The sequence below is a fragment of the Caretta caretta genome, chromosome 21, assembly GCF_965140235.1.
Source record: "Caretta caretta isolate rCarCar2 chromosome 21, rCarCar1.hap1, whole genome shotgun sequence".
Lineage (NCBI taxonomy): Eukaryota > Metazoa > Chordata > Testudines > Cheloniidae > Caretta > Caretta caretta.
Genome location: NC_134226.1, coordinates 862,574 through 874,809, shown reverse-complemented (window position 1 = coordinate 874,809; position 12,236 = coordinate 862,574). Strand labels below are relative to the sequence as shown.

At 44.3% G+C, this 12,236-nt stretch overlaps 1 protein-coding gene across 1 annotated transcript; it reads right to left on the bottom strand.

Annotated features, from left to right (window-relative positions):
• Window positions 1-5,771: 5,771 nt before the first annotated feature.
• Window positions 5,772-12,206, bottom strand: NRAS (NRAS proto-oncogene, GTPase). Its single transcript, XM_048826832.2, has 6 exons — window positions 12,098-12,206; window positions 11,663-11,789; window positions 9,502-9,680; window positions 8,819-8,978; window positions 7,071-7,194; window positions 5,772-6,353 (listed from the first exon to the last, which is right to left on the bottom strand). The coding sequence occupies exons 2-5, from the start codon at window positions 11,771-11,773 to the stop codon at window positions 7,075-7,077; spliced, it is 570 nt and encodes a 189-aa protein (XP_048682789.1). The 5' UTR covers window positions 11,774-11,789; window positions 12,098-12,206; the 3' UTR covers window positions 5,772-6,353; window positions 7,071-7,074.
• Window positions 12,207-12,236: the final 30 nt, after the last annotated feature.

The following is a 12,236-nucleotide window of genomic DNA, read 5'->3' as shown; positions in this document are numbered from 1 at the left end:
CCTCCAGCGAAGGAGCTTCCACGACCTCCCTAGCCAGTCTGTTCCATTGTCCTACTGTTCTTACAATTAAGAAGTTTTTCCCTGAGATTTAATCTAAATTTGCCATGCTATAGTTTGAACCCATTGCCTCTTGTCCTGCCCTCTGTGTAGCAAGAGAAAACAACTTTTCTCCATCTTTTTTTATGGCAGCCTTTCAAGTATCTGAACACCGCTATCATGTCCCCGCTTTATCTCCTCTTTTCCAAACTAAACATACCCAGTTCCTTCAGACTTTGGTCATATGGCTTGCAATTCATCCCTTTGATCATCTTTGTCACTCGCCCCTGGATCCTTTCCAGTTTCTCTACATCCTTTCTATACATCGTTGGCCAAAATGGACACGCTACTCCAGCTGAGGCCTCATGAGCACTGAGTAGAGCGGTACTATCACCTTCCATGACTTCGATGCCTCTGTTAATGCAACCTAAAATAGCATTTACTTTTTTTGCAATGGCATCCTATTGCTGACTCATGTTGAGGTTGTGATCCACCACAATTCCCAGGTCCTTCTCAGCAATGCTACTGCCAAGCCAGTTATCCCCCATTCTGTATTTGTGCATTTGCTTTTCTTCCGAAAATGAAGCACCTTACATTTATCTGTTGAATTTCATTTTGTTGTCTATAGCCAAGTTCTCCAATTTATCAAGGTCCCTCTGAATTTTAGCTCTATCCTCCAAAGTCTTGGCAAATCCCCCCTGCCTTGTGTCATCTGCAAATTTGATCAGTAATGCTCTTTATTCCTATATCCAGGTCTGTAATAAAGATGTTCCACTTTATTCCATGCTGATTAGGCCTCAACTGGAGTAGTGTGTCCAGTTCTGGGTGCCACATTTTAGGAAAGCTGTGGGCAAATTGGAGAAAGTTCAGAGAAGAACAAAAAAAATGATTAAAGGTCTAGAAAACATGACCTATGAGGGAAGATTGAAAAAATTGGGTTTGTTTAGTCTGGAGAAGAGAAGACTCAGAGGGGACATTGTAACAGTTTTCAAGTACATAAAAGGTTGTTATGAGGAAGAGGGAGAAAAATTGTTCTCCTTAACCTCTGAGGATAGGACAAGAAGCAGTTGGCTTAATTGCAGCAATGGAGGTTTAGGCTGGACATTAGGAAAATCTTCCTGTCATGGTAGTTAAGCGCTGGAATAAATTGCCTAGGGAGGCTGTGGAACCTCTGTCATTGGAGATTTTTAAGAACCGGTAAACACCGGTCAGGGATGGTCTAGATCAGTGGTACTTAACCTATTTACCATTGTGGGCTGCATCCACTACTACTTATATGGCCCTGAGGATGTCACATGGACCGCAGCTCTGTGCTGATTGGGCTGCAGGTTGAGAAACACTGGTCTAGATAATACTTAGTCCTGCCTTGAGTGCAGGGGACTGGACTAGATGACCTCTCGAGGTCCCTTCCAGTCCTATGATTCTATGTTAAACACCACCGGACCCAGACCAGATCCCTGTGAAACCCCACTTGAGACCTTGCTCCAATCTGACAACATGCCGTTACTAGTTACTCTTTCTTTGCAGTTATCAGTACAGCTTATTCCTGTACAAATACACCAGCACACTGGGATATTTGTGGCCACATTAGAGGATTGAACTACTTTAACTATAGCTGTTTCTCAACTCATATGATAAGAATGATACAGAGACTGTGTAGATCAACCCTTGCAAGTGTCCTACAGAACCTCCCACTGAATCCCCTGTTCAGGGATCCTAGAGTAAAATCCACTTTGCACAAACTTTGTCCAGTCTCATTAACTTTATGATTTGGTATTTCCCAACAGGCAGGGTTCTACTTAGGGGGGCTATAGAAAAAGTAGATGAGAGTTTGAAAGCTCAAACATTAACACCAGAGCTTCCCAAAAGCTGGAGTCATAGTTAGTGTGTTTTTAACAACAAATAGCATGTGTTACACTGTTTTAACACAGAGAATGCTTCTCAGATGTAGTTTCAGCTAGTTAATATGCTGCAGACCCAGCCAAATAGGATATTTAATCTTCATATGGTTGAACTCATGACCTTTAAACATCAAATACCAGCTGTAAAGAAACACGATTTCTTAATACTTTCCTATGAGTGTGCTCTGACAGCATGCTTTCTAAAGAGATCCCTTAAACACTGCACTAGTTGTCTATTTTCCCACACAGTCTGGCAGAATAAAATAGTTCACATTTCCAAGTAATCTACAAAATTTGCACAGACGCGGCTAAGAGAATCTTAGCAGCCAGAGATACCTGCCTCTTCTGCACAGGGCATCCCCAGGCCACGATCTTTCCAGGTGGGCTCTTACTTTCAATAACCTGAGCAGATGCAAGACACAAGACCCAAAGTCCTCACAATAGGGCCACCTCAGAACACAATCATGATTGCTTAGAGAAAGCAGACAACACATTATGCCAGACTCACAATTCTCTTGTGTCCCCCCCGGACACATAACCAACCACCAGCATAACGTTTTAGGAATGTTTTTGCAAATCAAGAACTACATCTTGTCACATAAGAAAATGTACAAGTTTCCAGTTACTGACAGACAAGACAGTATACAACATTTTACTACCAAGGGTTTTCATGGACCTGTCCCAGTAAGGTGGGACCTCTGACTTCAAACAGTGGGATCAAGAAGCCACAAGACAAAAGGGCCCCAGTCAAGAATCCAGCATGCGCAGATCCCAAACAGCACTCTCCACAATGCTGCCCATTTCTGTGCATGTGCGTGTATCACTGGAAGCTAATGTTTTATGTTCAGAGATTTTACTCTGAAATAAGACATCGGTTTCACACTAGCCAAAAGCAAAGTTATTTTAGGAACTACACTTGTATATAGTGTCAACAGCAATTATTTGGGGGTATACAGTAATTAGAGTAGCAGTCCCCACTGCATTTGAGGAGGAGGAGCAGGCATGTACTTGATTATGGAAGTACATTAAAGGGCTAACCTTACCTCTCAACATTTTCTAATTGGAGGAGGAAATCTCAAAGTAAAATCTATGATTCTGCTACCAGCAAGCTGAAACAAAATCCTCACCAGCCACTATCTATGTGGGGTCCATGTTAGGGCTTTGAGCTCCCTCTGTCAGTTATACACCACCTGTTCTTCCTAGAGAAAACACACTGTCAGGTTGGATGGGATTTGGAACTGCACTTTGCTTTGGAATCACCAATGGACTGCATGGCAAAGGCATGGCTACTCACTGCAGCTTTAGATCTAGCTTTTCCACTGTCAACCAGATCTTTACCTTGAAACTGCTTTTTGAGAAGGTGTCTGAATTTAATAAGTCCTGAACAACACTTTTTATAGACTTCTGTCAGGCCTCTGATTCAACGCCTCATGCAAGTGTGTGGGATTTGATGAAATGACTTAGTGTCATTGACAGAAGAGCTCTATAATGGAACGGAAAGCTACACTTGACTCAATGGCAGATACACAGCTTGGTTTCCTAGCTCCACAGGAGTTTGGCAAGGCTGCGTTCAGTCATGATCGTTGTTCAGTTTCGGCACTATTGGTTAATGGATAAACTTGAGGAGGCAGCTGTTGGTGACGCTGTGCTGAACACCATTGCACTCCGAGATCTTGAATACGGAGATGACATTGTCTTGTTGGCTCAGTCTGGTGTATCTACAACTGATGGCTGATCTGGTCAGGCAAGAAGCAGCATGCATTGGTCTGGTTATTAATCCAGATAAAATTAGGTCCCTGGCCATTACCATCAAGCAACCTCCAGCTCCAGATTACAACCAGTTTACTATTAACTTGTTTGGATGAAATACTGAAAAGATGGGAACTGTCAGATAATTGGGCAGCATCAGAGACAGTGCTGGAGGAGGATGCTTGAAAGATGTGGACACTTGTACAGCAGAACGTGACGCCACATTTCAGGCCCTTCAGTGGCCGCTGTGAGGCTATCATAACATCAAGCTTGCTACAAAGCTGTGGATCCACAGAACCACGGTTATATCAACTCTGTTGTACGGAAGTGAAACATGGGTGCTGAGGAAGGCTGAAGAACATAGGCATGACATTTTCAATTCTCATAGTCTTCATCAACTGTTCTGTATCAAATAGCAGGACAAGATCAGAAACAAGGACATTTGAAGCTGAACCCAGCAACCACGTCCTTCAGCACTGGTTTATTTTCAGCAGCTTTCTTGATATGGACATATCAGTATGAAAGACCAACTAATTCTGAAGCACATTTACTAAGGAACGCCGCTACATGGCCAGTGATCATGTGGGTGCCCAAAACTTTAATGGTGTGATAAAACTGCCAGTGATAGAATCATAGAATAGAATATCAGGGTTGGAAGGGACCTCAGGAGGTCATCTAGTCCAACCCCTGAGAAAAATACCATCTTCAGGGGGGTTTGAACCATCAGCCTTTCAATCATCAGCTACAGTTGTTAATCACAAACACAGGTAACTGCCTCAAAAAATAAAAATTCCATTGTGTGGAACCATATTGACATCCACAAGGATCATCATCAGGGTTGGAACCTTTACCTTCGCTACACTGCCACTTGAGCTAACTGAATAACGGACAGCTGTAGTAGGTTGTCATCCTAACCTGACAAACTGAACATCCAGCTCAACCACCTTAAGGTCCTATCCAGAGATCAATCCAGGAGGCACTTGATCTGCAAGGAGGCCATGTCTGTTTGGGATTTACCACAATGATGATGACTGGTTTTGAAATATGCTACTTTAGCTCATCTGGTCACAGAGTCCAATTCCAATGGTACATTGGCTAGTGAAGGACCGACCCAACATACTCTCCCAGTTGTAATACCACAGGTGTTGTATAAGAGTGCCCTTACTTGTAAGGCCTACTTCATGCCAACTAGCAAATGGTATCTTGCTCCAGGAAGAATCTCCATGATTTGTGCAAAGATTCGCTCATACTCTACTGGGGGCAGAACAAGCACCAAAATCCCATCACCAAACCAAGAAAACTTCTACATGCTGATCTCTGAATTAATTTCCTTCCTCATTCTGCAAACCCCTGCCACAGATGATTCTGAAGTCAGACATAATCAGAAGCCAGATCAGTTTTCTGTGCTATATTTTATTGCTAGCTTCTCCCCCACTTTTGGAGGGACTGCGTGCACTGAAGTCTGGAGCAAATACTAACACTGTGCAAGCCAGTCAGAAATCCAAGACTCCTTCCCCATTGAGAAGGTCCCCCAGCTACTCTTCCCAGAGATTCATTTGACAGAGGCTGTATTTGAAATTTGGTGATGAGGCAAATAATTTAAAAATAGAATTGAAAGTTCTAGACAAATCTAAACAATTAATAGTCACCCAAACTGGTAAAATCCACTGGTGTGGTTACCTGTCAAATAACTGTCCACATATATTTCCAGCCAACATTAACAAGAGCAGCTGATTAGCTTGGTCCTACCTGGAGGAAGGAAGCCCTGGGCACAGTGACAAAGCAAGATGGAATGTACATGAATCTACCTACTAAAACAGAAAAGAAAACAGATCCATTGCCTTGTGCTCCTCAGACATGGAGACCCCTCTTCCCCTCCCCAATGTCTACTGGAGCTTCCAGCTGGGAAGTTTCTCTAGATGAAGAGGCAGAGTCCAGTCACGCAAATAAACTGACCATGTGCATTTCTCAAAGATATGATCATTTACAAGTGCACCAGCTCTCAAGGGAACCTGAATCCTCGGTAATTCCCTCAGTCTGACAATGGGGAAAAGCTCTAAAGCTCCTTTGCAAACAGGCACTTAATTAACAAAGATCTCTCCTTTTTATTACAGAAAGATAGAGGATCGGAGTAAATGGCATGACACAATGGGTGTGCTGTGAGTAGGCGTTGTGGTGCACACAGAGAGCAGATACCAATCTGGAACAGGTAGCAGAGTATTAAGAAACAGTGGCAAAGCCATTTCTGACATTACCTGCCAGTCAGTGATTAGTGACATTTCTCAGATAGCCCTGCAGGTCTTAATCTGATACAAAGGAAACAAACATCACTTCTAGCATCTACTCTAGAGGTAAAAGTGTTGTCATCTTTTTCACAGCATTTGGTGTTCAAAGTTCACTTTTCTTGTGACCAGTTTTCTGTTTGAACCTACCCAGGAAAAAAAAAAAAAAAAGAAATCCCAGTGCATCAACAGATGGGGCTTTCTCTGCTCAGTTAGCCAAGCAAGGAGGTAGATGTTCAGAGATGTTCTCTTCAGACGGAGCACAGAAAAGGACTTTATACTGCTTGGCTGGCACCAGGGTACTGGCAGGGCATCATCATGAGATGCTTTAGAGTGGCATCAGGACTCGTCCTCCAGCTACATCTGATCCAGGTATTCTTGGTGGCTAAAAGGGAAAAGCATCTTTGATTAGCTGTTACACTATTTCATGATGGATATGTGATATGACAGGGTATTTGTGTAATGAGTACTGGGGTAACCTACCCACTTTATTCAGCAGGGCAATGCTTTCTGAACAGCTGTTGGAAAGAATCTAACCCTCCATCACAGCATTCTTCATTTGTTTGAATTACTGCAGTTTTGTTTGAGCCGCCCAAGAATGGCACATAGTTCTCCCTTTGTTGCCTGTGAAGATGCAATTACAAACCCTCCTCCCCCGCAGAGCTGTGCTTCCCATGTTAGCTGTACAGAAGCAGGTCACAAGCCAACACTAATCTCAGAGTTGTGAAGATCACGGGTGGCACTGGTGTGAGAATAAGGAAGTATGAAGTGTGTGCTGGGCTTCTCTGGCTTAAACCAGTGTTTCCCAAAGGACAGAGGCAGCTGGCAAGGGGCCACACAAAGGGACATACAGACCAGAATTGCCAGTCCAATCTACAGAGACCATGAACAGACCATCCACTTTCAAACTTTGCTCCTAATTGATGAAACAAGCTTCAGAGAAGTAACTGGTTCTAGGTCCTGTTAAATCCACAGGACACCAACCAACAGGTTCTACAATACAGCAAAGGCTGTGGCAAGAACTGGTCCATTATAATCTACTTTTTCCAAGGCTTACAGATGCATTCATATGAGTTAAGTGAAAGATTTAATCACAGCTCACCTAATCACATCACAATGCATGACAATCCCATGCAGCCTTGATTCCCATCTTCACTGCTGTTGAGCTTTTTCATCCGGTATTGGCGGATCTCTCTCACCAATGTGTAAAAAGCATCTTCAACACCCTGAATGCAAAGAGTCCTGGTCAGGTATTCTCTCCCCCATGTGCTTGGGGGTCACTTTGCACTCCATCCATCATTTTACTATTCCACCAAAGGATTCTTTGACATACTTATTCAAAACGCATTTCTTTCTCCATGGCAGCTCCTAGCCAACTGGGAGCCAGGAGGATCAGGGGCCAACTTATTCCACAATTCATTGCGGCAGGGAACCAGCATATATGCCCACATTTCCCATAATTAAAATTCTTGACTTTGATAATTCTCCCTCTGAGGAAACCATAAACAAGCAGCCAACACAGCAGCCTTCCAAAAATGGAGGCAATGGCAGATTGTAGCTATAGGAGGAGGTTTCTGAAGCTTATGTCCTCAGTAGGAAATGGGGTTATTTCTTGGCAAACTGCCTCCCTGTTCATGTTTTATTTTCAGGCTATTTCTTAGCAATTTATTACCCCTTTCCAGATTCATTCTGCAAAGTGATGGAGCAATGACTTGGGGGAGCCTACTGAACACAGGGCGATTAGTGGAGAATGCTCTCTATATAAACACACACACTCTGAGGACATGCCACTGACTTAGCTTCAACACTGGCCTTAATTAGAAGCCAAGGGAAACTTGGCAGTTTTGGGACAAAATCCCATAAGAACAGCATTTGGTCTTACTACAAACTACTCCAGAAGAGAGGGATGGCTGAACTCTCATCTGGTTGGTAAGGACTTGGTATTTGTAGAACCCAGCTACTGAGGCCATCAAATGTGAATCTGAGGAGTCACTGAGGTTTTGATATCATCCAGAGCAAAAGAAATTAAATAAAAGACAGAAAATATCATATTGCCTCTATATAAATCCATGGTACGCCTACATCTTGAATACTGCGGGCAGATGTGGTCACCCCATCTCAAAAAAAGTTACACTGGAATTGGAAAAGTTCAGAAAAGGGCAACAAAAATGATTAGGGGTATGGAATGGCTGCCATATGAGGAGAGATTAATAAGACTGGGACTTTTCAGCTTGGAAAAGAGAAGACTAAGGGGGGATATGATAGAGGTATATAAAATCATGACTGGCGTGGAGAAAGTAAATAAGGAAGTGTTATTTACTCCTTCTCATAACACAAGAACTAGGGGTCACCAAATGAAATTAATAGGCAGCAGGTTTAAAACAAACAAAAGGAAGTGTTTTTTCACACAATGCACAGTCAACCTGTGGAACTCTTTGCCAGGGGATGTTGTGAAGACTATAACAGGGTTCAAAAAAGAACTAGATAAGTTCATGGAGGATAGGTCCATCAATGGCATCCCTAACCTCTGTATGCCAGAAGCTGGGAATGGGCAACAGGGACTAGATCATTGGATGATTACCTGTTCTGTTCATTCCCTCTGGGGCACCTGTATTGGCCACTGTCGGAAGACAGGATACTGGGCTAGATGGACTTTTGGTCTGACTCAGTATGGCTGTTCTTAAAGTTCTACTCTGCATGTTCACATGGAACTCAAAGGTAAAAATGGGAAAGTGATTTACACATCTCCATCTCCAGCCCCCTGCAATCAGTACCATAGAGGATCCGGGGCACTACCATATTTATAGTACCAAGGAAGGAAATCACACTGGAAAAATGGAAGCTCGTCACCTGTCTTGTTTTGGCTGACGTCTCAATGAAGGGTATCCCATAGCTCTTGGCTAGTTCTTGAGCCTGTTTTGTATCCACTGTCCTTGTGGGCAAGTCACACTTGTTTCCCACTAGCACCATTGGCACATCATCTGAATCTTTCACTCTCTTAATCTGCTCTCTGCAGAAAGAATACATTAAAAACCACCTTTTCTTGTACAAAAACTGAGTTTTAAACTGACATCTTATTACAAATCAGACATCAGTGCTGGAAAAGACCTCACAGGACTTAGCCTCCAACCCATCAACCAATATGTCCGTCTCGTTACACTGTCAGTGCATTCACCTTGATGTGCTCCCCTTTCGCTACTATCTCAGGTGTCTTGTCCTGTATGCTATGCCACTGAAATACCATCTAATCTTCAACACTCTATCTTGGTGGCTGTTCCATTCTCCATTTGCTGACAATTTATGTACCACTCTAAAATACTGAGTCCGATTTTCAAAGGCATTCTGAAACCCAGTGTGTTGTATGGAATTTTTCCAGCATTTATGATTTGAAGATCATTGATTGTCTTGCAAGTTTGGTCTCCACTAATTCCAGTGGTGGATAATACTCAATGCCAGTTGAAGATTGCGCCATTCCATCCTTCCCCCTCCAAAATAAAACTAGGAAAAGCTTCCTCACGAAGAGCAGAACATACCTGTAGAGATTGATATCAGCAAATGATTTGCTGTTATTAATGGCAAAGACACAGAGGAAGCCTTCACCAGTTCTCATGTACTGGTCTCGCATAGCGCTGTACTCCTCCTGCCCTGCAGTATCCAGAATGTCTAGCAAACAGGTCTCACCATCAATAACTACCTGCTTCCGATATGAATCCTGAGGGAGACACAAAGACAACTTTTAAAACAAAGACAAGACTTAGTGCTGTTGCTGCTGCAATCCCTTACTTCAGACTCTATTAGTGAGTGTCTCAAAGGCACCTCCTAGTCCAAAGCCTAAAACTGGCAGCAATTCCATGTCTTGCTACACTTTCTCATGAACTCTAACTGAGGAAGCATTTCAAGTGCAGGGTGTATTGCTAGTGACCTTAACACAGCATGTAACTTTTGTGACAAAAAGGCTTTCACCTCTAGAAAGGAAAAATACTGCCTCCTATTACACTGTTGCTGTAGGGGGAGGAGGAGCCTCTGCTGTGATTCATTGAAGAGTATATCTACAGGAAGTTATAAAATTATATATCAGCAATGCATCCGATGAAGTGAGCTGTAGCTCACGAAAGCGTATGCTCAAATAAATGGGTTAGCCTCTAAGGTGCCACAAGTACTCCTTTTCTTATATCAGCAAAGGAAACCCAAACATCTCATAAAATAACCCCCATGATGTACCTCTGTACCATGCATCAAGGAGAATATGCCCCCAGGTACAGTGGACTCTATAATCCCCAAACAGAATCCCAGAAAGAAAAAACTAATATTGAGGATGACTCAGAAGCGGTTTCTCCAGTTTATGTCCTTTTTAGAAGGGGCAAGAGTCCAACATTTGGAGGTTGCTTTATACACTTACATCTGTTTTATTTTTTTATGCATTATCACCTATAAACACAAATAATTCAATGCTATTTACCTCATAAAATATTACTCAAATGATACAACTAGTGATAATTTTACTGCATTAACTTCAGGATCATCCTGGCTAGACCAGCACCAAATAAAGCCCCATTAAACCATTGACAGCCTGTCCTGGGAACCAAGTCAAACTGGTGGTGTAGGACACAGGAATGTGCTTCCCCTGGATTTATGTGCTTCCCCCGGATTTATGACCTACCCATAGATACTTTTATTAGTTGTACCACAGCAGGAATGAGGAGATTTAGACATGGGCCAAGATGCCATTGTGCTAGGTGCCATCCAAACACAGAACAAAAATGGTCCCTTCCTCCACAGAACTTACTCAGCGGACAGTGCAATGAAGAGGATTCCCCCTCTTTCAGCAAAATGGTAATGATGAAAATACATGTAGTGATTGATTACCCATACAAGCAAATACAGGCTACGTGACTCTTGGATGGAAAGCACACAGGTGCCTACCTGTGCTGCAGTGCACCAACAGGTGTGTCTCAAAACAGTCCTTCAAAAGAGGCTTAAACTACAACCACGTACACACACAACACCCATTGTTTGCCTCATGATAGATATACTAGTTTCCCAAGTAGTTTCAGAATCAGATAGCACCCTCCCTTCTCCTTTCCCTCTCTGTGGGACAACAGGGGGAGATGACAATCTACACTGTAAAGCATCATGTACAGAAACAAATAAGGTGTACATTAAGGTACATGTGGCTGACCTGCTTCAGCTCAAATGCCCAGAGTCTGGTTTACCTGGAATAGTGGACATTCAAAATAAACTTTTTGTAGATCTGAACATGAAGACCAAGAACAACTGTGAACTTCTCAACTTGAAAGTCCAGCATGCTGTCAGCACTTAGCTGGGTTGTGCAATGTGGCATTGCCTGGGAAGACCAAGTAATAAATCTGCATGTATGCTGCAGTAGAGAAGGGTGAGTGAAACCTGTTGTACAAAAGTGCATTACAGCCTAAGTCAGCCTCACCTGGAGAGCTAGAAGAGGGATTGCTAACCTGCTGCACTAGTTTACAGGAGCTACAAATGCGTTTGAAGCTTGTTAGTTATTTCTGAGCCATGCCACTTCCCTGAATGGGTTCAAAAGCTGCAGTGCAAACACAGCCTAACTGCAAAAAGTGACTAAACGTCAAATCAGCCACAAGAATACATAGTCTGTTTCAGGAGCGTTGTGCAGATCACGGTTTGTCTTCATACGCCCAGCCGGCATCAGGGACTCACCTCTATGGTCGGGTCGTACTCGTCCACAAAGTGGTTCTGGATGAGCTGAATGGTCAGGGCGCTTTTGCCAACGCCACCAGCTCCCACCACCACCAGCTTGTACTCTGTCATCGCCCTGCTCGGGAACCTGCAGTCACAGCACAGAGGTCAGCGGAGCGAGGGCCCGGGACCCACTCACCCTGAGACACACGGGGCGGCAGGGGAGAGCCGGGCCTCGGACCCCCACCCCAGAGAGACGGGGGCAAAGGCCAGCCCGGCCGCCCCGAGACATGGGGAGGACCCGTGACCCTCGCTGTAGACAGAGCCCTGCGTGCCCGGGGAGGGGCCTCGAGCCCCCAGCGCAGGGCCGGGACGCCGGCCCCGCGGGGTCTGACCCGGAGACAGCCCCGCGCCCAGCCAGTCGCGGGGCGGGGCCCGTCCCGGGGAGCCTCTCACCTTACGGCCCGACAGGCTCCGCGGGACGCGAGAAAGCGGAACACCCCTCCCAAGTGGGCCCGTCCTTCCGGCCTCCGGCCCGCGCCCCGAACGTCATCAGGCGAGGCCGGAAGGCGAGCACAGCCGCTCGGCGCACGAG